We start from the raw sequence: 26802 nt of genomic DNA on the forward strand, positions 1-26802 counted from the left end.
AGCGCATGTAGAAAAATTGTTTTATTTTTTTAATATAGCATATGAGTACTTGTTTGGGGGTAATTTGGCCTGAAAAATTGTTTGGAAGCATAAGTTTTACCCCAAAACAATAATTGAACCAGACAATGGACAATATTTGTCCAAAACACTAAAACCGTATGGATAAAATGACCGTTTTTGTGTAGGCTTTGTGCTAATACGTGAAAGCGGGAGGCAGGTTCACAGTCACCTGGGCAGAGAAAGAGATGCGAATTTAGTTTTGAATTGCATTTGCACCAGACAGATTAATTTTTGAGTTTTAAGAGTAGGATTGTTAAGCAGTCAGTCTTCGGGAAACGTTGTGATTGGTCTGTCACAAAGAAAAATTCAATTATACTCTTCCCTACAGGGAATAGAAAAATTGGATTCTTCTTTTTTTTAGTCTATACCCAGCAGGAAATAGAAACGTTTGACTTCCCTTTAGGCTACTCAATCAATAGACACACCATTGCAACAGTTTTAATCTTTCTGAGTTTCAGTACGGTACGGTACTTCTTCTGTTTGTCTCCTATAATATGACCGAATATTGGTACAAACCAGGCAGTGTTAGAATTATCCAATAGGCTATCAAAACTGATTAGTGTTAGAATAAACAAGCTATCAGTTTTGTGGTTCTGACTTGCTTCAAGTGTAATTGTACGACAGTTGTCAACGTTGTTTCACCATTTCAATCATTTCACCATCCTGGTTACAATAATTTGTCAGAAGCAGCCAGAATATGACAAAATTTGTTTGCCTTATCAAACTATATTTGGGTTGATTGTAAAAAACACCAAAACTTTCACTCGTCCCTGCCGCATCCCTGCAACTCAGTCACAGCTGTCTCATGGACGCACAAAGGACAAGGCTGGTTTTATCAACTGCCACCTTGCGATCAATTAAGTTGTACTCTATGGTTAGGTCTAAAAACTTGATGCAAGCCTTGTTCCCTCATGGGATAACCTTATCTTACTATAACACTCTTCGGTTCATTGAAGAACTCTCAATTACAGTAATAGACCTTTACTGCAGATCAGGTGGAAGAGTATTGCAAATTGCCCTTCGACATGGTGTATTTACTGTGCCTGTGGTAGTTGATGACAACATCGACCAAAACAGCTCCAGTTCTGCTGCAACTCATCAGTCATCACCTGCATGGAACATCCGTTTCAATCACGCAGTTTCAATTGCATAATGATCAAGGTGAACAGCGGGTCAGAAGAAAGTATGCAGACATGGCCACAGACGAGGTACACCAACTGAAGTCAAATAACACATGTTCGCATGATACATTCCTCATTGCATCACTTGCAAATCTGCCTAAACATGCACAACGCCCCCAATACACTATGCATGACTTTGAAGAATCATTTAAAGAGAACATTCAACTGGTACTCCTACAACAAAGCTGGGAAAAAGATGACTGGATGCTGTCAGCAGTTACTGCAACGCAAAGGGAAGAATAAGATTACAGCAACTGTACTCCTCCTTCATGCTGGGTTGCATACCATACAACTAAAGCAACAGATCAAACTGCAAACATCACAACAATCAATAGCATTCTTCCAATAATTGACCACGTGAGTCATAGCTGGGATCTGCAACTGCACATTATGAGCATTGCCAAAGATTATACAGCATATCTGAATCCAGGCCAGGTCACTGTTGGAGTGTTGGTTGTTCAGATCAACCGCTGTACGCAATGAACAAACAGATACAGTGGTTATGTCCAAAACAGTTCAAAGACGATAACTTTTGTTTCCCGGGTGGATTGCATATTGAACATACAGCTCTACTCTGTGTTGGACAGCTGCTGAAAGGCACTGGTCTTGATACGATTATCAACTCGACTGCTTTACATACTGTCAGATTGGTCAATGCCGTAGCCTATGTCATGTGAACCACATTAAAAAAGTAAGATACACTTTGCAAGTGACAGCAGTATGCTTGAAAAAACTTTTAAAGGATGCTTATGAACTATCAGAACATGAAGACGGACAATAATCATTCCAAGATTGGCTGTCTAAAAGCAATGAAAGTACAATGTTCAAGTATTGGTTCAGCATTATACAAATCACAAAAACAGTTCTACTATACGTGGGATCCTTGCGAGAGGCTAACCTTCCACTTTTCATAGGTACAATGGAAGAATTAATACCTCTATTTTTTGCATTGGATCACATCAATTATGCTCGGTGGTCGTCAGTCTTCATACAAGACTTAAAGGAAATCCAAGTGTTACACAGTCCATTGTTTGAACACTTTATGGCTGGTCACTCTGATGTAAATTCTGTGCGACAGCAATTCTCCAAAGTAGCGTTTGACCCACGCCACAAACAAAACAACAAACAAGTGAAAGCATCCCAAGGAGGATATATCGATCTGGTCAACAAGGAAGGTCTAGACTCTAGACTCTTAGACTCTAGAGTCTAGACTTTCTACGCAAGATCGAGATATCTCTTCCAGAGATGCTTCACTGCCTGGAGAAAGTCGATGGTAAGAATATGGCCAAGCAACACAAAGAATGTTCAGCGGCATTTATCGAGCAGTTTGTGCAGGACTGTAAAAAGCTATACAGAAAGCTCCACATTAACCCATTCAGCAGTCAACAACAGTTTACAAAGTTGAACTCGTCGGCCATTTTTCCAGTAGAGCTTACTGTTGACTGTAAGAAAATCTTTGACTTGGGCACAGTACAACAAATTCAAGAAGACCCGTTTTGTTGAAGGGACAGATGATGTAATAAAAACACCAATCAGAAAGAACGTTTTGAAGTTGCCAAGCACTGCTGGGAAAATTCAAATAGAATGCTCCACAATGATATTTAATCCTGCAATGATGAACAAGCTTCGTGATGCCCGTTGGAACAAGAAAGAACTTGTCATGGATGTTTTTTGCTTTACAGGGTTGAAAGAAGGCCTTTTTTAATTTTTCATGTCTACTCTTTCTGTAGTTTAGTTTTATTGTTAACCAGCAAATTAATTGAAAGTATTTCGTAATATGCGCACAATTCTTAATGTCTGTATTTTAAGGGTTACCAGAGTGCCTGGCAACCAAAGATGGCTTACTACCGTATATCACTACAAAAAATCAAGGATCATTGATTGCTTGACAATTAAGTCAGTCATTTATCCAAAAAAGGCAAATAGGCTTGTGGTTAATCTTTCTGTCATCATTCGAGCCAAGGCAGCTACCGTGGAAAAGAATTCTACATTTGAGGAATTTGAAGTAATGGTCTTCTTTTTCTTTTCTTTTTTTATCATATCTTATCCTGCATTGCGGGAAAGCGGACTTGAGCGCTATGCATCGGTGTACGCCTTCCGACGTATACCTGACCCACGCTGCAGCCGACGGCAATGTCTGTTTCCGGTTGTCTACTCTACTTATGACTTAAATTTGGTACTACCCATTACTCAAAATCGATCACTGGGTTGAGGCAATTATCGTAATGTTTCTTGCTCAGCCTAAGAGAAACAACTGCAAGTGCAGTGGCTGGAGTCGAACATGCAGGCTCTCGATTGCAAGCCCAACGCGCTAACCACTCGGCCACTGCTGCCGACCTTACATAAGGAGAAAAGAGCCAGAGCCAGCATAGGAGAAAAGTTTGTGGCAAACAGAATTGACTTGATTGCAGATCAAAACCACGCCTTAAGCATAAAGAGCATTACAAGGAAACAACGTGGGTCGGACACTAGCCCAGAACTCGGCAAACAAACGAGATTGAACCAACTTATTGCTGACATCAGCAAGGAGCATCATTGGTCATGACAAAAAGACTTTTGCATCACTAGCGGCAGTAGTGTTTGGGCCAATTTTGGCAATTATGATACAAGCTATAGTGATCACCTGGCTTTAGAAGAGGCTGATAACAGGATTGTTTGCCACATTAAGGATATGTTGCAAAGTGGTTTGTCAACACTATGTGTATGGACTGTGGATACAGATGCAATTATCATCCTCCTTGCTTTCATGAAGCAGTTTATTGATTGGAATGCCAACACCCAATTAACTGTCGACTTTGGCTCCGGAAAACACAGGCAGACCATCTCCATCAATGCTGCGTACAATCATTTAGAAGAGGCTGTCTGCTTGGGTATATTATTTCATTGAGTAAAACAAACAACAACTATATACGGTACGGTAACCAACTAACTATTTGCTAAATATTGTTCTTTTTGACCGTTTTTTTTTTTGTTTTTTTTGCAATTTTTCGCTATTTTTATGTAAATAACTGGCTATGTGATGATTTTAGATAGAAATAGGTGCTTTGAAACAATTTTTTGGGCCAAATTACCTCAAATTGATCACCCACATGCTATGATTTAAAATATTTTGACATTTTCTTGTATGCACTTCATTGTCTTGTAGCCCCAAAAGTGGGAGCAGCCGTTTGGGCACTTTCCACCCCCGAAATTTATGGGCTCCAGACGGTTTTTACATCTACTGCACCTAAGGAACTCGAAAATATAGGTGAAAAATGTCTGCCCAAGTTTGCACCGAAATGTGCATAACTGACCAGACTATGAAAACGTTTTCAAGCTTTACAATATGTACAAAAAAGATCCAATGTCACATATCACTCTTCAATCACTGCCTTGAGAAGCTCCAGCAACAAAAGTGTCTTTAGCAATTTCCCAACTTCTGTCGTCAAGTCATGTTTCGGGCGAAATATGTCGCTTGTAGCATTGAGAACTAGTCTGAGTTTGGCAAATGTCGGACGTTCTTCTGGGTCTAATTCCCAGCCTGTTGATATGGGGTATGTGGTTTAAAAGAGTGTTTTTAATACACTTTTAACATGCAATCTACTGCAATGCGGCAAAACATTAGCCAAAATGAGAAAGTAAACACTAAAAGGGTAAACACCATAGTGTAAAATTGCTTTTATTTGACGAAGTCAAGTTGACATGCAATCAGACTAGCACTGTTGAAAGCATATCACAAGTGCAACATCTGCAATTCAAGGCCATAAAAAATACGACAAAGATAAAACTTATATTTCTAAAATAAAGGAAGTTTCGACACATAACTCTTCTAGTTTTGTTTCGAAATCCAAGCGACTTTGTTTTGTTAAGGATTCAAAAGAAAAGAAAACGCAAGAAAACTGCAAAACGTAAACGCGCTGTAAAAGTTTAATCAAATGGCTTCGCGCAATATGCTATACGTAGGCTACTCATGACTTTTTATTTTTAATCTTTAAAAAATTTTGAAGCAAAAATTCCAAGTAATCTGTTGATTTTTTTATTCGAAATCGATTTGTTGTTTTAGTTTTGCTTCTAGTTAAAGTTTTAAGAGGAATTTTTTGTTTTTGTTTTTAAACAAATTGCTAGTAGGCTATAATCAACAAATATGTTCTTTCTAGTTTAAACTTTTCTTCACCAGGCCAAGGTTAATGGGCTATGCTTCTTTAATTGGCTTTAAAGGTTAATGGGCTATGCTTCTTACTACCCTTGAAACAGTAAAAATGACTCTGGTTAGAAGCTGGGGCAAGTTTTGAAAACCTTTAAAACTAAAACCTCTAAAATTAGAGTTGAAACAATATAACGCAAATGCATTAAGACCTACGCCCTTCACTTAAATAAACTGGCCTACTTACAATCTTTCATTATCTGATGCACTTGCTTGGGACAGTTTTCTGGGCAGCCGAGTCGTTCTCCTCGTCGCAATGCTATAACGATCAAGAGAGGTGGAATCCCTTCGTATGGATTCTTTTTTGCCAATGTTGAAATTTTCCACAAAAGGACTCCAAATGCTAAAATAAATGTATTTTGTAAAAACTAAAATTTTAATGCTTTTTATGAAAAGTTGGCTTTGGGTGTCAGAAACAAAATTCTTCGTGATTAGCAATCGTTGCTATTGGCCTTCTGATTCATAAAAATCCCGGATTTCTACAATCACTATAAGAATAGCCTATGCAAACAAAGATTGAAGATTTTTTAAAAAAAAGGGGCGATTACTTTAAACCCGTATCAACGTAAAGTCAATCGGGGATCCGCGTAAAGCAGATACAAAAGCATCAAAAATTTGAGAAAAATATGAACACTATAATATAAACGACGACCTTTTAGAGTAGCCTACATGCATAAAAGTGAGACAAAGTCCAATTTGAAATTCTTTTGTTGCATCTTTCCAGTTAGAAATTCTTGAAAATAAGAATTTCTAACTGGAAAAATGCAACAAAAGAATTTCAAATTGGACTTTGTCTCACTTTTATGCATGTACTCTAAGAGGTCGTCGTTTATATTACAGTGTTCATATTTTTCTCAAAGATTGAAGACTCTTCATACACCAAACATCTGATTTCGACGTAAATGTTTTCTCCAATATTCCCTCAGGTGCAGTCCAATGAAAAGGAAATTTGCAATTCTCTCCTCCTTGGTATATTCCATCTGGTAGCAGACGCGAAAGTCCAAAATCCCCAACTTTTACAAGATTATTTTCACCGACGAAGCAATTTCGGGCAGCCAAATCTCTATAAGTAAACAAAGAACACATCACATGACGATTTAATCAAAGACGTTTAGCAGACTAAGAGGTACTTCCAGCAAATCTTTTTTGTTTTGTTCAATTCTTTTTTTTGATTTTCTTTTTTTACTTCATGTTATCACGAGTGTATTTGATGTTACCACGTTACTATACTATCTTTTTCCGACTATTCAATGTGTGGCAGTTGAGGCAAACTGTTTTTTTCTGTTATCTTCTTTATTTTGTATACGTCTTAACTTTAGATGGATGGATGGATGGTGGATGGTGGATGGTGGATGGTGGATGGTGGATGGTGGATGGTGGATGGTGGATGGTGGATGGTGGATGGTGGATGGTGGATGGTGGATGGTGGATGGTGGATGGTGGATGGTGGATGGTGGATGGTGGATGGTGGATGGTGGATGGATGGATGAATGGTGGATGGATGGATGGATGGATGGATGGATGGATGGATGGATGGATGGATGGATGGATGGATGGATGGATGGATGGATGGATGGATGGATGGATGGATGGATGGATGGATGGATGGATGGATAGATAGATACTTTTTCTTGCCATCTAACGCTCTGGGTGCGTTCTTACTATCTTTTTATTGCGGTTTTTATTGTGTTATTTTATTTATTGACTTTATGTATATTGAGGTCCTCGGGTTAGTTTAAAAGTGTTTATTTAGCCCTCAGAGCAATTTTACTTTGAGACCCTTGACATATATCCAGTAGAGACTTACGAGGCTGCGGTACACTTGCTTTTTGGGCCAACATCAGCAGCGTTTTCTGTTTGTATTATTCTACCTTGTGATTTGGTATTTTTTGCGTTGTAAAAATTTTCTATCAAGCTACTATGTACTTTCGAGGGAGTGGTTTTATAAACTGTAAAGCGAAGGGCGCAATTTGAACTGATATGCCAAACAGTCACTCCAGACAGCCACTTTATCTAGTCCAGATCTGATAAAAATCTGGTCAGATCCGTACCATAATTGGTAATGATCTGGACCAGATGAATTGGCTGTCTGGGATCTAAAGCGGCAGATGGTGTTGCTAAGCCAATGATGTTCACCTGTGGACATAATTTCTTTCTTCCAAGTATTCCATCCCCATGACTACTTGCAGAGCCATGTGAAGAAGAGCAACCCAAGTTACATCTTTTTCTTCTTTTTTCTTCAGATACTCTCCCAAATCTCCTTTGCACATGAACTCAGATATGAGTTGATGAGGTCGTTCAGAAGTGCATATTCCTTTATAAAAATTAATAGGCTACAGTAACAATATAATTGAAACGATTTCACTAGCTTTGGTGGTTAGAGCTATGCCATTATAAGATGCTGCATAAAGCAAGACGATAGTTGCTTGGTAACTAGTAAATCGCAAAACTTTGCATTTTATGCAAAATCCTAAAATATAACAGTTTAAATTGTTCGGACAGTGATAAGCGTGTTGTAAGTAGGCCACTAGACCGAAAAAATGTTTTCAATACTCCGTTCAGGGAGCATTCCGTGTCTCCGTGAGTCCGAGCACTTGCCGACAATTAAAAACGCAAATCGTCGTGCATGGTAGAATTGACTCAGCAAGTTAAATTAATCGAACTGGATTGAAAGCTCCTGCAAGATTGTTAGCATACAGATTATCTGTGCATGTTTGTTGTCATTGTTACATCGGTGGGCGTTCCACCTAAACTAGGCTTATCTTGTTCAAAATACATCATTAAAATTTAACCTCTTAGTGAATAGCAGTTGAGGATGAACTCTAACAAGCATAGCCTACTTGTTGACATCAGTTGTAGAAAAACTCTCGAGATGGCGTAGGTAGTTTTATAAAGAACAGGGAAAAGTTAGATTATGTGGTAAGTAAATCATGTGTACTAAACAGAGCTGTGGATTCGATCAAAAGATATAGCCTACGACTCCGACTCTGCAATCTGTTGACTGACCGACTCCAACCATAGATGCTACAACTCCGGCTTCAGTGTTTTTTTAAGTTTAGTCCTGTTTTTAAATTTAAGTTCACTTAAATTGAGATAGATATTAAAACAGCAACTTTCACAAAAGCTGCCAAAAACAAACACCTTTATTTTCTGATGAAACTTTAAAGTGCAGTACAGAGAACAAAAAACAATGTTAAAAAAAGATTGAAAACAAAACTTTTATTACCTATCTTTTTGAATCAAGATGGAGTCGGAGTCGGCATTTTTTTAACGACTCGAGATCCAAACATGCCAAATTCCTCCTACTTCTACTCCGACTCCCACACCACAGCCCGGGCATTAAGGCTCTCTTTCAGTAAACCGTATGAGTTTCATGCTTGCAAGAAGTGGAAAGTTGAATGTCCGTTAACGACAAGTGTATTCTTACCGAGTAACTGGACAAGGTGAGGATGTTGATTGGACTTCATGACTTCAGCTTCTTTTTTAAATTCCACATCGTTGCTAACAAGATTTTTATGAAGAATTTTGACAGCTACCACTTTATCAAATCTAAAATAATAATAATAAATTTAAAGCTACTCTTCATTTTCGAATAAATAAGGTACCGGTACTCTCATAGAATTGGTGGTCACAGCGGTAAACCATAATCTCTTCGTGGGAAAATTGTAAGATAAAGTTCCCGGATCCGTTCGTCTGCATGTAATAACCGAAAAATAAACACTCTTTTGAAACGTCTATTCAAAAGTGTATTCCTGTAAAATTAGCCGCGGCTATCGAAAATGGGACGCAACACCGTACGCCTCTAAAAACTGTCACTACAGAACAGATTACTTAGATAAAAGACGGAAAATTTGTCCAGCTAGCAAGCACCAAGCAAACAGTTAAACTTGCGACTGACTTCCAACAAACAATTTTACGAATGACTAGAATAATTTGCGATATCTCAAATGCACGTAGACAGTAACTGTGACGCAATAATGAAAGACAATTATGAAGTCATTCAAACAGGTGTTCAAGCGGCTAATGCAATATTTCATCAGGTCTTACGACCGATGGTGCAATATTTGGACATTTTCTAGCAAGTTCCATGACGTAAGATGCCAGCTAGGTTAAGTAGACCATAACGGTTTTTATATGACGTTTGATTTGGTGAAAATTGTCGGGAACAATTGGATCAGGTTTGGGTTTACAGAGTACAACAGATGTACATAGCCGTGTGAGCACCATATTGGACTACCCCGAAATCCACTAGTGAGCCTCCAATCCTGCGGACTCTCAATGCTTTTTTCTGAACTGTATTGCCGCAAAATTTTGCTTAATCTTTTAAAGTTCGAAAACCGGAAGGGGACTAGGTCTGATAGTAATCCGAAAACTAAATCTCGTAAATTCGTTTTGACGACGAAGTCAGTGAACAACAAAAAAGGATTCAGCAGTTCTCCTAAATATTCATTAGTGAAAAACGAATAATGATTTCTCTGCTCGCATAAAAAACTGTGAATAACGCGCATTCAATTTCATTTTTAAAAAGAATGGGTCTTGGCATTCGATATTCAGAAAGCAACGAATAGGCCTACCGCTATCGAATAGTGACAACTAGTCGTTACTTCCAACCCTGACTCTAGCGGATGGCGCAGGAGTAGGCGCTCGCGTTCCAATCATGTAATCCTGGTTCGACTTCAGGCTTCAGCTGGTTGCTGATATACATCGCTTACCTCTACGCAGGGTGTAATAAATTGGGTAAGCGAAGTCGCTGAAAGTAAGGCGGCCGAAAGAAAGGAACTGGATACTCTATTCTCGTTATTACCGAATGATTAGTATAATGAGAACCTTATCTTCTCATCCTCCGATGCTTGGATTCAAGTATGGGACTCACCTTTACCTATGTGTAGGGTAACAACTTAAATACATACAACAGGTCTACTAAAAAGTCTCATTTATTAGGCCTCTTATGTAATTTTTCTATTGCGCTTTTTTACGATGTCATGAATTTGTTCTGAAAAAGTTTTTAGAAAAATTGTGTATCACTTTATAGTAGCCTATCCAGGGGCGTATCCTCAATGGAAGCAAGGGAAGCATTGCTTTTTACTGATGTATTTTACTGATGCGATCCCTACTTTGTCCATGTTCCTTTCAAAACAGCTCCAAATCCTCCTTGACCAATTACTTTCATATCTTTGATATCTCCAGGATTAATTTCCCAGTCATCCCTGTCTGGCGATAAGCTGTAGACCTATTCAAAGTAGACTGTTCAAAGTGTCAGCTGGGAGAATGATTTGTCAGAAGTTACGTCTCCTATATAGGCTATAGCCTACAGTAAACAATAAATGCTACATGTATTACCGCAATACTAAAAAAAGTGTTCAGTGCCAAGCAGAAAAGCCAAACAGAGCAAATTAGCCTACATCAAATTTAGTTACTAGCCTACTCACTAAAAACCTTGAGTGAGAAGTAACTGCATTGGATGTAGTCTATAGGCCTACAGTGTGTAGCTTAGGCATATCGTAAAAGTTTTAACCTGATAGCGTGGTAACGAGTAGCCTACCATTGGGACTTGTTTTAAACAGTGCTTCCTATAGAACTATGAAATGGTGTTCGCGATCATTAGGTTTAGATGGGATTCGATTTTTTAGCCGCAGGTCTCAGCTAAAACGTCTTTTCAAAATTGATTTAGGCTACCAAGTTTTTAAAACTAAACATTTTTTTTTACTTGAATGACGAAATTATTTAGCCTACAGAATGACACCCTAGATTGTAGATTTATTTGCGCTAATCTGGTGGTTGCAAGTTAGGCCAACCACGAGATGTTGAAAATGAAAAACAGTAATAATGCTTGTTTTTATATAGCGCTGTATCCATCGCAGTGTGCGTTGCTCCTCAGCTCTTTGCAAAGTAGACAGTGTCAATGCAGCCGTATAGAGGCGCAAAAAAGTACATTATGGTGTTGGGCATGAAGTAGAGTCGAAGTGGAGTGGAGCCCGAGTTTTCCCGATTTTCAGAAAATGAAGTGGATTCCAAATTTCATTTTTCACAAAGGTTTCAAAGTGGAGTGAATTCGGAGTTTGGTTCAGCAACTTTGCATTTTAGATGAATCAAATAAGTCTCGTGTAGTTTTAAGATGGGTATAGTTGCAATATCATGTTCACTTGGAAGTAAGGAAGTTTAAACAAATGCAATTCTTCAAAGGAAAAGAAAGGCATCAAAGAGTCATAATTAACCGAGGCGTCGAAGTCGTATACTTTTCGTTCGACTCCACAGCCTTGGATATAAGTTAAAATGAATTTAGTGGTAGTAGGCTACTCATTGCATTATTTGTCACAAAACTTTAGCATTCAGAACTTTGCCTCCTGTAAAGCAAGGGAGGGTGTCCTGATCGGACTTGATTAGCGAGATGGTAAATTTTACAAAAATTGGTTTCCCAAACAATCATTTTTTTTTAACATTCACTTTTAAAAAATTTCAAACGTCTGGGCCAATTATCTTCTTAGTTATCCACTTGCCTCAATTGGAACGCTAATAGAGTTCGATTTCATTTATCCTTGTGAAGTTACATTTTCTGCTGCAGTTGCTATCAAGACCAGGGACAGGGTGAGACCTGAAGACTTAGGCTGGGTTGAGAAATTTTGCAATTAACCCCAACAAAATCTAGTTGCTAAGAAACAGTGTCAAGCATCTCACTGATATGTAGGCTATGCCCATGTAGCCTACTGTGATCAATTTACATCAATCAAAAATGCTTTGGTGCACCTGCTGAAATCGGGAGGAGAGGGAGCGCGAACCACGTGACCATTGCTAAAGGGAGGTGTGATAGAAAAAAGGTAAAGAACTACTGTTTGAAAACCTTTTTGTATTATTAAATGGATTATGTACACGTACAGGCTATTGAATGCCTTACCGTTGGTTTACGCTTTTTCGGTGCTGGTTGCTGCAAATATATTGAACTTTCGGGCAACTTGGTTGTCGAATAATATTGGACAAGAGCTTTCAGGCTGGAGAACTTTTTCTCACTCTCGATATAAAACTACAAAATAGTTGTTATTTTTGGGAAGTGCTCATTTCACATTTGATGATTTATGAGATATAGCTTATAGGCCTAATTGTAAGTAATAAGAATTAGTAAACACAACCATCTACTATATTGTGTAGGCCGACTGGCCGAGTCTCCCACAAGTCAGCAGTTGCGAATTGAGCAAATGGCAGTAGAGCAAATGACAACTGAGCTAGCAACATTTCAGCAAGTGACTGAAGTTGGAAAATGATGATCCCTGAGAAAGTAACAACTGAGCAAGCCGAAGCTTGGCATGTTACAAGTCAGAAAAATCAGTTTAACAAGCGAGGACCAAGCAAGTCCGAAATGAGTACCGTAAGTAAATTGTACTTGCTGACTTGGCAGTGCTGAAATATACTTGCTGAGTTGTCGTATGCCGAGTGGTATGACGACCATGTAGGCCTAGCCTACTATTAAAAAAAATAATTTAGCCTAGGCTACATATAGCCGAAACTATAGTACCTAGATAACTACTTTATCCGGTCCAGATCGGGAACGGATCTGACCAGATCTGAACCAGATAAAGTGGATGATAAAGATTTTATGCTTACGAATCCTTTCAAGTCGTTCAAGATGTGATAATGTTCCACGGTGTCGTCATCAGATAAAACTGACAAAGACCACGATCCCGGACGACTGATTCCTTTCCGAATCTAACATGAAGATAAAAATAAACAACCACTACCGGTGGAAAAGGTCATACAAAACACAGTTGAGCATGGAGTGGAGCCCGAGTTTGCCCGATCTTTAGAAAATGGAGTGGATTTGGAGTTTCATTTTTCACAAAGGTTTCACAGTAGAGTGGATTCGGAGTTTGGTTCAGCAACTTTGCATTTTAGTTAAATCAAATAAGTTAAGGTGTTGTGACCGTGCCGACCGTGTCGTATTTTGAACTGATTGTTCTGCTTTGGTATCATGACTATAACGTCCGCATTTTGTCGCTTCCACCTTTTGTAGACCTCTGCTGTGTTGGACATCAGTAGCGTAGCCAGGAATTTAGAAAGGGGGGTTGATGACCCAGCGGCGGGGAGTCTGGGGAGCCTCTCCCAGAAAATTTTGAAAAATTACTTTGAATTTGGTGCATTCTGAGAGCATTTTCAACAAAAATGTGGGTATGAATATTCCTGTAAAATGGTGCTGTCCGGTGGCATAGCAAAAGAATAAGATCATGTTTTCTTCGGCATTTTTCGAAAATAAGGCTAAGTTTCTATGTTTTCGTGTTGCTAATACCTGGCTGAGATGTTTGAATGTTTGGTATTGGCAAAGCTCGGTCTTTTAATGCAGCTTTGTTTAAAATTAGGCAATTTGTTTTTAGACTGAAAGCATCATTCTTAAGCATAAAGAGACTGAAAGCATCATTCCCAATATCGTGACGTCACACGCGTGCCAAAGGGGGGGTTGTAACCCCAAATCCCCCCCCTTGGCTACGTCACTGTTGGACATATATATTTTTTCGTTGTGATGATCAGAAATAAAAACAAACTGAACTGAACTGAACCAGTGGCGTAGCAGCCACTTGGCGGTTCTGGCTCTGCGCCTGGGGCGGCAAGCTGCAAGGGGGCGGCAAAATGAGGCTGCGCAGTGCACACAGCACGAGAAATGAAGTAATGCAAAAATCAATAAAAAATATAACAAGAAAATGATTTACAAAGAGACAGCTAGCACACCTCAAAGCTCAAAATGATAGTCGTATTTACGTTCTACCATGAATGATGATCGGCTATCAGCTCTATCGATTCTTTCTCCTATAGAAAGAGACTACGTTCAAAAACTTGATTTAGAAGATATTATCGCTGATTTTGTTTCGGCGAAAGCTCGAAAAGTTCAATTTTGAGGCGGCCATTGATCTTTTATTTGCCTAATACCGTACATTTGTTGTCCATTTTGTGTCTTTTATTTTTGTCCTTTACGCTGAGACAGTGAGGCTTCTTTCTCAAGCAATATAAAACTTCTGAGACGAGCCACATTATTTGTAATTATTTTTATTGAAAAAATTGCTTCAACATGAAACTATTTCAAAATTTGCTGCAGTCTACTTAGTGCGGCTTTTTCAACGAAAGCCAGGGGCGGCAGCACATGCTCCTACGCCACTGATTACTGAACTGAAGTCTCGTATGGTTCTGCACACTTCTGTTTGTAAAAGAAAATAATAGAAAAACTGTTCCAACGATTTTCGACCTAGCGATAATGCTGATAATTGTGTGCCACAAAAAATGTTGTGCTACTAAAGTTGACATAGACTTTCACCCCTGAGCTATTTTGTGTCATACGCTTTGGCAAGTAGCAAATCACGTTAACTCATAATTTAATTCTGGAGTGAGTGGATATGGAGTCTAAAATAATGAAAATTTTCAGAGTCGGCTTGGAGTGGAGTCTGACTTCATGGAATGAAGTCGGGTCTGAAAAATCACACTGAGCTCAACACTAATACAAGGCTGGCATGTATTAAAGATGTTGGAGTGCGGAGATGCTCCTCGCATACTGAATCTGTGTTCGGAAGTGAAAATCCTTATGAAATTGGTTCATTGATTGATTGAATATTTATCTTCGGACTGGGAAAGCTTCTTGCAGAGCTTAATCCTGGTAGTTTCGCATACTTGTAGAGGCTTTGAATCACTGACGCAGGTCCGGTCACTGAGATTTGACAGAGTGAAGTTTCCTATTGTTGAAGTCTTGTTGCCGGGAAATTATTCCATCCATTAGATGCCGCTGAATGGAGAGCAGTCATTAATGTGCGTTGCTCAAGCGCACATTCCAAGAGTCAAACCAGCACCGCTTGATCTTGAAGCTTCTTCGTTCCAGAAGTCACGCGTTGCCAACTGAGCTATCCGGGCGGACTGTTACAAATCGGTGTTGAGGAAACTCAAAAATGTGCCTGACCACTGAAAAAAAAACAAGAATCAAATTTGAGTGTTTGTTGGGTGACAATGCGAAAGGTAGGCAAAAAATCAACGCTATATTAACCACCATTATCGGTAGCCTATAGGCTATAACAGGTTTTTCGGTTTTTGTTTTTCAATATTAAAAATATCTTGACTACAACAAATCGTTTAACCAAGATCCAATAGACACTTGAACAAACAAGATTTCCATTTCGGTGGGCAATTTTATCAATAATCAAAAACAAACCAGTAGCCTATGGGTTGGTTTGCGCTAGATTGGTGATACACGTTTCCTCATACTTGGAGACGGCTTCATGCATAGTGCGCCTCAATGAATCTCCAAGGTTTATCCAAAGCAGGCTCGGATTTAGGGGTGGCTGAAGATGCAGTTGCCCCGCCCCCTCCCTTCCCCCCTTTGCAGTGCCACCTGACGTGGAAAAATGTGAGTTTGTGTTGTTATTATTATTTTCTCTCAGCCTTTGAAGTTTCTGCAAAATGCTTCCTTTTTCTTTCAAGGTTAATTTTTAGTCGCAAGGTGGTGACTGCGCTTGGCGTAAAGGCATTAGCAACAGTGCAGGTGACTTTCAAGTTACCTTGCAAAATGTTTCCCGAGGGCCCCCCCGATTTAAAAGTACCCCGCGCCCCCCATCAGTTAAATTCGCCCCTGACCCAATGTCGAGTATCTAATTTAATTTGCATCTCCTTATTAGCTATCTATTATGCATCTCCTTATTAGCATCTTTTTATTAGCTAAATTTGATTCCGTCGATTGCGAAGTGGCGCCCCTTTGACTATAGACCTTGATTTCTCTCATGATTATCAACAAGTATTTGCTGTTCTAAACAGAAATGCCTACGGCCCTTCTGAGGGCTATGGATGGCGTACTGAACTGATTAGTTAAATACCGCAAAAAGGTTATCAATAGACTATAATCACTAGCGCAAGTTTTTATTCAGGGGTGTGCAACGTGCGGCCCGTGGGCCAAATGTGGCCCGCGAAGAAAAATTATGTGGCCCGCAAAGATGTGCTAATTTTGAATTGTGTGTGGCCCGCGAAACATGTTTATACCGTAATTTAGTTTAGTCTGGTACGTTTGAACAATTCATTGTGGAGTGGAATATTGTAGATTTCGCACCTTCTGTTAACCATTTTAGAAGTCTCCCACCGGCCACCGCCAATCCATTGTATTTAATTTTCTATTCTGATGTCTCTGGATTTATTAATATTCAATTGAACACTGAGAATATGTCCTTATAATGTTTGTAATGTATTGTAACTTATTGAGTTTAAAGTTAACCGTTGTTATTGCGTTCATAAACGTAGTTGCATTGATGAGAATTTAATATTCGAAAACGCGTTCTGCAACACTGTTTTTTGCACTCTGTAATGCCAGATGCAGATTTATCTGTAGCTTTCCATCACACATTGAAGCGGTGATCTGATCATGAAATTTTCTACGGTTCGAAAAAAAGTTTTCTCTGCCTATAAAACGCTGAATGGTAGTTTAATCAATTATTTCTAAAACTGTATGGTCACATAAAAGGCATTATGAACAAAGTACGACTTTGGAAAGCTCACATACAGACAGGACATCTTTTCCACTTTCCAACTTTGAGAGACTATGGAATGCATCCGGAGAAGAAAACTAAATTTGAAAAATTGTTGTATGAATTTTTGGCTCGTTTCAAGGACTTCAAATCTCATGAACATTTGTTTGATATATTCTCTTCGCCATTCAACACGGACATTGACAAAGCACCAGCTGATATCCAACTTGAACTGATTGATCTTCAAGAGAAAAAGGATTTGAAAGCAAAGTATTTAAAAATGAATCTTGGCGATTTTTACCGAAAACATTTCAACTAAGATAACTTTCCACATTTCAAAAATCCATGGCTTCAAAAATGGCACTTTTTGGCTCAACGTATTTGTGCGAACATTTTTTTCTAAAACGGGCGTCATGAAATCTCCCTATTGATCGGTTCTGACAGACCAACACTTGGAAAATGAACTTCGAATTGCGATCACTTCCATTAAAGTAAATTTGGAAAAAGCCGTCAGGAAAAGAAGCCAGCTGCAAACTTCTCACTGAGCTCGTTTAAAGACAGTGTGACAATAAAATTGAATAGCAGTTTTCTTCAGAAATTTATGCGTCCTAACTTATTATTTCTGGAAGGAGATAACCCCTAATATAAGAATAACATGAATAACAAGAAAAACTACTCTTTTGTGCCTGCAACTACTAGAAATCATATGGTAAATAAACGTGCGGCCCGCGGTTTCACCCAATTATTTATATCTGGCCCTCCTGTAACAAAGGTTGCACACCCCTGTTTTTATTCATTAAAATCGTGAGAAATTTGCACTTAATTTTAACAAACGTTGCATTTATGCACAAATATTTTAAAATTATTAGGGTATGAGATACTCGAAAGGTTCTGTTGTATAACCCAACAACCTAAGACTTTCAGGATGTCTGCTTTTTGCTTTCTTTTCTTTACGCTATCAATCATGCATAGCCTACATTTTGATGTTCTTGAGATTTGGAACCTACATCACAGCATTTCGCTGTCAGCTCCTGCAGAGCTGTCAAATTTAAACGACAGTGATTTACTCAAGCGATCAATTTACATATAATGCTAAATATTTCTTTATTATGCGAATCAAAGAGAATAGAACCATACTAGAAACATGTTTTTTAAATCACATGTTTTTTAAATCACATCTTTACATTTTGCGCAATAGGCTACTTGATATAAAAGTTGCAGTAAAAAGTTGCATGTAAAATAGAAATAAGTTGCAAAAAGTCGCAATATAAAATTCATACAAACAGCTTAAAACATCATACTACATAAATTCTGAGTATTTAGGAAGCTGTCGGAAGCAGTAAAAAAAAGTTGCAAAAACTTTCCCTAATAATCACTATAACGTAATACAGTTTGGGTGCAATATTAGGGGAAGACGGGGCAAAGCGGGACACTTTTCGTAAAAACGTAATTTCAGCAACAGTGATTGTTGGATTTAGTTAATTTTTTTGTTAATCGAAAGCCTTAGTTGGTCAGCATATTTGGTTCGAAGATCAAGCGGAATCTTTTTACTGTTATAGTACAAATCAAAAAAGATTTTTTTTTTTAATGTCCCGCTTTGCCCCAGCCGTGGGGCAAAGCGGGATACTTCATTTTTGCATGATTTGGTACTGTTTAGCCGCTTCTCTCAAAGACAACTTCTTGCTTTTCACATCTTCTATTCTATTGCATTCTTAATATTGATAGCCTATCCGTCCATTTACCAATTTCAGTTTTTCTCTTATAGCGACGAACCATTGTCAGAATTAAATTGTGTAGGCCTACTGGTACAATTTAAATAAATGCTGATAAACATTTTACAATCTTGAAGGCTGAAAGAGTTATAAACAAAAATTCAATCAACAGAAGAACCACAGATACAATCTAGACTTCTAGAGTCTCATATTGCCCTAATGTACTGTCCCACTTTGCCCTAATACAGCTGTCCCACTTTGCCCCAAAGTATAGCTTTTAGAAAATTACATCTCTGCTGAAACCTGTAAAGTTTTAGGTAAAAGTTGCTTTTGTCATCAACAAATACTGTCTCAATGTCTAAGATAAAGCTAGGTACCAACAAATTCGCTTATGCTAACGAATGTGGTGGCTATTTTTCCATCTCTTTCTTATAACAAACCATGCCAAAACACATTTTACTTCCTCACGACACGCGTTGTGCTCTGCCAGTCGCCATTTTTTCACAGAAAATACAGTTTATAGTTGCCTAACTAGTGCTACCGGTTAGAGGGAGCCAAAGAATACAAAACGTGAGAAATCGCGATGTCCCACTTTGCCCCGCGTCCCGCTTTGCCCCGTCTTCCCTAAGATGATTTTTTTTTCCAAGTGCACCAAAAAAATTAGCAAGAGTAGAATGGGCAGTGTTGGGCGCGATAACTCATTTTTCAGTTAAGCGATAACGATAATCGATAAACGAAAAATGTCTAAAGCGATAACGATAAACGATAAATCAAAAAAAGTTAAGCGATAACGATAAACGATAAATTATCGCCGATAATGTCCGATAACGATAATTTTTTTTCTTGATTAGCTCTGCCCCTCCCCATGCAGCACGAACTGTTTTCATCAACATGACGAAAAATCGAACATAATGTACTGTAAAGGGACAAAAAATTTTGTAAGTTATGCATAAATAGAGTCGCAACAGCGGCAGTGGGTATCGAATCTTCAACCTCTTGATCCAGAATCAAATCACTGAGGTAACCGCCGTGCTTATAATTATACCTTCAGATACCAGTTGGATGCTTTTATCAATTGAGTTACACTGCCGCTTACGTGCAGTAGGCAAAATAATTAAATCAAATGAAAATACCATAAAAAATTCCAAACTTTGTATTTTGCTTTCTACGGGCTGTTTACAGCAAAGTCAGCAATAATTGATAAAATTCCCAAAAACGCAAAATGCTTGAAAATTTATCAGTAATCTTAAGCGTTATTGGTAGTAAAAATGTGCATACTGTGAAATCCATCAAGCTTGTCAAATTAGTCGTGTTTGTTCAAGAACAATAACATAATTATCGTAATTTACTGATAATTTCAAATAAATTTTTCTGTTTTCTTTGTGAACCAATGGCAGAACGCTGAACACCAATGGCAGAACGCTGAGTTGTTGAGATAAGAATTACAATGTAGGCACTGTATTATTAGTGGGAATAAAAATATTTGATTGAGCGTTGGCTATGTCGCATAGGTAAATCGTCGTCGTATCCAGGCTTACGCCCGGTGGTTGAAGATTTAGATTAAGTGGACGGGAAGGCAAGGAAGCCAATCTTCATGTCCACCTTCAGGCATGCTGTGTCCTGCCCTTTCGATTGCCGTTCCAGCGCTCTCACCACTCGGCTATGCAGCAAAGGTAAATGAGAAAGGTTATACTGTATTTAGCATAATTTTACCACGCAACTCGATGCTCATGAGCGGTGTCGAACCGGCGCCCTTTCGATTGCCGTTCCAGCGCTCTCACCACTCGGTCATGCAGCATAGGTAAATGAGAAAGGTTATACTGTATTTAGCATAATATTACCACGCAACTCGATGCGCCTATTGTCATGCAAAAACTACTACAAGATGCAAAAAGTGTGATGTCGGTCTGCATGTCAAATGCTTCAAGCAATATCATATTCTGCAATGACTTGTTTCAGTGATGGTGGCGCGAAAGACCATGTTTCCGATGTAAAAGCGGCCTCGTATTGCGACATTTTCATAAACCACTTGCCAATTTCTTTCGCTTCGCTTCAAAGGAATCTGTACCGCCTGTGCGCTTACATTTTAATTGTAAAATTCACTCGCGATTGCCCATTGCAGCAAAACAACAAGAGACTTGTTGCATGCATTTCATTGCATTGCAATTTGCAACTCTAAAAATTATTGTGTTGTCAGGGCCGTCGCTGCAGGGGGCGTGCCCCTCCCATGACAACGACCTGTGCACACACAGTTCAGGCACTGAAGAAGAACTGGTTTTAATTTTAGTTTCATGAACTAGGTGGCTAGTAAAAATGTTACTTTTCATGTTCTTTCCACTTGTGTGTTGATCCGAAATAAAATTTATCGGCGATTAATTATCGGCGATAATCAAATATTGCCTTTGGCGATAACGATAAACGATAACTGAAAAAATAATTAAGCGATAACGATAAGCGATAAAAATTTATCGCCGATAATTATCGCCGATAATTATCGCCGATAAATTATCGCCGATAATGCCCATCACTGAGAATGGGAACATGCTTTCAGCAGCTAAGTGTATTAATTTAACAATCCTGTCACGCTTAAAAGGTAATTGAGTAGGCTGTTGTTACAAATATTTTCATATTCTTGATGAGGGTTTAGAGTTGGAAGAGTTTGACTTTTTAAATTATTTCTGAATATGTGTAGGCCTAACATATTATCATAACGCTCTTGTTGCGCCTTGCATGTCTGAGGTAGCCGATAAGAAAGCAAACTCTTTCCCGAAATTATAAAATCATATTAGTGGTTTATGGTTCATTTATCTTAGCATGTAACATACCAAGCGTAAAATTCTTGCTCGTCATAGCTAAGATTAGATAGCCACTTTAACATAACAACTTTTGTAAGCGCCTGTAAAGCATGAACCAATGAGAAGCTGCGTTGTCTATGACGTCATTACATAAACAGAAGTTAGACGTAGAACAGAAAAAAAACGCAAACAGTTCTTATAGAAAGCAAACTATGTGAACGTTCCACCGTAGCCAGCGTGTCCTAGAGGTTTAGGGCTAGAGAATACATTTGGATGACGTGGGTTCGGTTCATACCCCTGTCATAACTCCTTTTTACAACGTTCAAAGCACTGATTAACTCCCTGGCTGGGAATTAGAACGGTCACAAGTGGACGGTAGCCACTTAAACCAAGTTTTCAGGGTTTCCCAAATTTTTTTGGGCCACGGACCACTATTTGTAAAATTTTTTGGGCCACGGACCACTAATTTTTCGTAAGCAAGTTTTTAATTGCAACGAAGGTGCAACAAGTAAGATTTACGATACTGGATAGCAAAAGCTTTCGAAATCATTTGAGTTGTAAAGAACTACGGCAATTATCTTTGCCAGGGTACGTACTGTATAGTGCAGGGCTAATCAACTAATTTTAGCAAAGGTCCATTTTGACAAGTTGAATATTTTTGAGGTCCGGTGAATATTTCACATGCAACCACGAAAAACAACCAGTACGAGCACCGAAACACTTTTCAGTTAGTACTTAGTAACTAGTACCGTATGTAACATGACTAGGATTTTTGTCTGACACAAACAAAGAAATAAAATAGGAAAAAATGTATTGTGTTTCTTTGTAGTGTAGCTGTGTGATTGCACATCAGAGAAGACGGCAAAGCGTTTCGGGGGTCTGGGGGCGAAGCCCCCAGCTCCTTGGATAATCACAAAAAATTGCTTTTCCCTAATGGAAATCTGTTTTAAGAGGCCCTAAAATGTGGCAATAAAGTTATTCTTCCAGAAGCCCGAGGTTCACCTTCAACACCCAGAAGGCCCGGATTCGGACCGCGGTCCGCCAGTTGAGTAGCCCTGGTATAGTAGGCTATATAACGTATATGTGTGACTTTTTAATTTCTTGTCATATCGCCACGGACTACCTGTGCAGTCGTCACGGACCACCAATGGTTCGCGGACCACAGTTCGGGAATCCCTGCCTTACGGTACAAGCTCTTACAAAAGTTGTTACGTTAAAGTGGCTAGCTAAGATTAACGCCTAACTACTCACTGATTTGAAAGTAAAAAGGCGTAGCAATTTTTTTGTTTCAATAACAGTAGGCCTAACGGTGGGATGGGACAGCGGATGGGACAGCGGATAAGGCGCTCGTTTTCAATAATGCAATCCTGCTTCGACTCCCGGCTTGGGCTGGTTGTTGAAAAGCACCGCTCACCTTCACCCTGGGTGTAATACAGTGGTGGCCTTTGGGGTGGGAAAACTGGGCGTCCGCCCAGGGGCCGCAAATTTATGGGGCCCGCGCTTATCCAAAATATGCACAAATAAAATTTACATTAAGCACTAGCAGAAAGCAGTAGGCTAACATACTTCTACAGTATCTGTATGTATCAAAACAAACTGAATGTTGTGCACTTAACTTGTGTTTGTTAGGCCAGCTAAGACTATTTCTTACTGTGCCAGTAACTGTAGCTTCAGGGGAAAGATCATTTTCTAAACTAAAGTTGATAAAAAATTACCTTTGCTTAATCACTCTATATACTGTGAGCCAAGAACGCTTGGTTGGACTAGCTGTTGTTTCAATTGAGCACAACGGGGGAAAAACATTAGACAATGCTTCTCTTTTAAAGAGTTTGCCGCAATAAAAGCTAGAAAGGTGCATTTTGTGTAAGTGCTGCAGACAGGTGGTGTAGGACTCGGAGAAAACTGGGTGTGGTGGTGCAACATAGCATCAAAGTGACATGAATATGTCACAGCATGAAATATACCTTTTTTGCTTACCATCCCTGTTTGTCGTTGTATCCAGGCCGGACTTAGGGGGAAAAGAAGGTGCAGGTGCCCCAGGCCCTCCTTTTGAAGGGCCCCCGTTTGAAGGGCCCCCCGAAGTGGAAAATGGTGATTTTTTTTGATTTTTTTTTATTTCAGCCTTTAAAGTTTATGCAAAATGCTGTGTAGTGCTGAATTAATGCTACTATAAACGTAGACGTGGTTTTTCGCGCCGTTGGCACAAAATTTTTTTTGCACGGGGGCCCCCCAATCTAAAAGTGCCTCGGGACCCCATCAGCTAAATTCGCCCCTGGTTGCATCATGTTAATTCTTTTTTGTGTTGTTGTGATTTATGGTTATTTGAGTTTGCGTACTTTAACTGGTCGATACCGGGCTGTAGGGGGGCCCTCATATTACTTCTTGCCCAGGGCCCACAAAACCTTAAGGCCACCACTGGTGTAATAAATTGGGTAGGCGTAGTTGCTGAAGGAAAGGCGGCCGAGAAAAAGGAACTGACCGCCCTACTCTCGTTAGTGCCATAAGCGTGGTAGGGAACCTTATCTTCTAATCCCCAATGCTTGGATTCAAGTATGGGACTCACTTTTTCCGTTTCGGCCTACGCAATAAGTTATACAGCACAATGTGATGGTGTATATTACTGCATGTCATTAAATAAGTAGCCTATTCTAGTAGAATACTTCTTCAAATCAAAATTAGTAAGTTATTATTAAGTGCATTTGCAGTTTTTATATTAAATTAATCAAAATGGAATGCAAAAACTGTGATTAAACAAGACACCAAATCGGCTTAGCTGTCAACCGTCATGCCTCACGAAAACTTTTCACACCCATTTTAAGAACAATCGTTATAGATTATTCATAAAAGCATTAATATCTGGTTAGAAAGCAGTAAGTCTATTGACTTTATTATACCGGTACTGCAAACTTGATAAATTTCGTTATTTTCAAGCGTTACGTTTCGTCCATTTATTCTCACCAAAAATGTCCCACTTTCGTTGTCTGAAAGCAAGAATTTAGTAGTGGCTCTGTCAACATCTCCATGGTACCATTCATTTGCTTCCAAACTCGAACTCAGTACCGTACAATATAGCATCTTGGAATCCAACCTTTAGTTCCTGATCGCATATTCTTCACCTCACACCATTCCTTTGTGGCGTTCGATTTGATTAGTTGGACAGTAGAACCTGGAAATACATATATGCAAGTTTAATACCTTGTCTACAACTTTAAGGGTCCGTTCAGACTTATGCTTCCCAGATTTTTGGGCAAAGGACCTTTGCTGATTTTCTGGCCCTCAATTTTATGTTTTATTAACTTGTCCAATCAACTATTGCGTAGTGTAGAAGGATAAAGAAAAACAACTTTACACTGAGTAGGCTAACGTTTTGATATTTATTAATAAATTGATGAAGCTGATGAGATGTCTTCTGGTTGCCATATTTGTCAAAAGATAGATCTATTGCACAAAAACGGCTGCGTTTGTGTATATTTTTGTAGAAAATTTAATCGACATACTGCAGGCCTATGTTTTGAAATTAATGTACAAACGCCTCATTGAACTGGTTGTTAATGAAAGATGATTAAGCAAGAGAAGGGAGCGAGAAAATTTAGCCAAAAACGGCGAATTGTTTCTCAGTTTTGGAGATGCACGTGACCAAGTGCAAGTTTTGGTATATGTTTGAGTTAGGTAGGCTACAAGTTTGAGTTGTAGGTTGTTTGCTTGTTTTTTTTTGTTTGTTTTTTTTAACTGCAAAATATGTTTAATGTGTTTAGCCTTTCCTTCTCTTTCCGCAGATGCCTCGTAAATGCATGCCACATTTGAAATAAAATTTTCTTCTCAAAAGAGTGTGTTTGCCCGACCTTATGGTGGTGGCCAAAGTCTCTGCCATCTTTGCCTTGCTGAAAAGCTGGCAATATTGCAGACTGACCGTGACCACCTATTGAATAAGCGTTCCGAGTTGGTAAGTAAATGTCGTTATCGTAACAAATACTCAGATATGACCAGTAGCGCACCCAGAAAAAAAATTAGGGGGAGGGCTAATTCAGAAATGTCGGTCGAGTGATTTGCGACAATATTGACAGTAACAATTAGGCCACTGCCCATCCCTTTGATTAATATTTAAAGGCACTCACGGCCCACAACCCACCGGTTGCCGATACATCAGGATTTGTTCTTTCAATCAGATTAGAAGTTGGCCTAGTGAACCCCATGCTACTAGCAGCATCCTCATCCCGACGTCCACTCTCGCAATCTTTCATATTGACGTTTTCTTACTTACAAAACATTCAAAATTAGTTCGTATTATCAACTAAAGTCCCAGACGCCTTCGTCTCTCTGCTCCAATGTCGTATACAGTTTCACATGTCCGTGTGATTCTGCATTGACGTACCGTACATTGGTAGCCTATGTCCACCAGACATTTGACCACGAGAGTACGGGAACATCTGAACTTGGTACCATTCATCTGAACAGGGAACATTTGTTGTCTAACTTATTCATGTCTAACCTGTAAGCAAAAGGTATAAATGGGGAACATACAAAAGTTCATTTTTGGTGGTGGTTTGGGGGAGACTTGAGCCCTTTAGCCCCATGCTGGGTACGCTACAGGATATGTCTAATAGCGCAGGCCTCGCTTTGTCCTCACAGCGCCCATACACCTACATTCTCAAACGCAGCCGAAAACCATGCCATAAAAGCTTGCTCATGACAGAATCGCCGTTAATAGCCTACTGCACCGTAGCTATAACAACACATCAACACCCATGCTGTAGCACTAGCCAATCCAGATTCAGTCAGGCAGCTCAGCGCTACCTATGGTTGGCTATTGGCAGGGCCTCCGAGAGAAATCAGAACTGGTCGGAAAAAAAGATTTAGGCACATCACATGCAGTGGCATACGGTGACCATTTTTTTGTTGTGTTTACATGTTTAATAAGTTTCAAACACATGCTTGATATGCAAATGCACAGTGACTCTTTACATCATATCACATCCAGGCCCGGATTTAGGGGTGGCAGAGGGTGCAGGTGCCCCGGGCCTCCCGACTTTTGAAGGCCCCCCTATGTAGAAAACGTGATTTTGTGTTATAATTTTTTTTCAGCCTTTGAAGTTTCTGTAAAATGCTGTGCAGTGCTGGATTAATGGTACTGTAGACGTAGACGTGGTTTTTTGCACGGAGGCCCCCGTTCTAAAAGTGCCCCGGGCCCCCCATCAGCTAAATCCGGCCCTGATCACATTAGTTAATTTTGATATGATATGAGCAGCTACTGAGCAAACTGAAAACCCAGGGTGTGTTTTAAAGCCTGCTGAAAAAAGAGAACACTCAAAAAATTGGTCATTGTACGCTGCTACTGATCACATGGCGGTTTGATTGCACGTAGAAATATCTAAGTGCCCCTTGGCTCTCGTGGCCAAA

The 26802-nt window shown here is 39.3% G+C and overlaps 1 protein-coding gene across 1 annotated transcript; it reads right to left on the reverse strand.

Annotated features, from left to right (window-relative positions):
- Nucleotides 1-4594: 4594 nt before the first annotated feature.
- Nucleotides 4595-25979, reverse strand: LOC145768899 (tyrosine-protein kinase SRK3-like). The gene is made up of 11 exons (XM_082580504.1): nucleotides 25895-25979; nucleotides 24471-24571; nucleotides 23885-23983; nucleotides 12976-13122; nucleotides 12317-12442; nucleotides 10539-10654; nucleotides 8852-8973; nucleotides 7561-7738; nucleotides 6303-6487; nucleotides 5612-5767; nucleotides 4595-4761 (listed from the first exon to the last, which is right to left on the reverse strand). Exons 1-11 carry the CDS (start codon nucleotides 25977-25979, stop codon nucleotides 4595-4597), a joined length of 1482 nt encoding a protein of 493 aa, XP_082436630.1.
- Between the last annotated feature and the right edge of the window lie 823 nt (nucleotides 25980-26802).

The sequence above is a fragment of the Aplidium turbinatum genome, chromosome 4, assembly GCF_918807975.1.
Source record: "Aplidium turbinatum chromosome 4, kaAplTurb1.1, whole genome shotgun sequence".
In the NCBI taxonomy this organism is placed as follows: domain Eukaryota; kingdom Metazoa; phylum Chordata; class Ascidiacea; order Aplousobranchia; family Polyclinidae; genus Aplidium; species Aplidium turbinatum.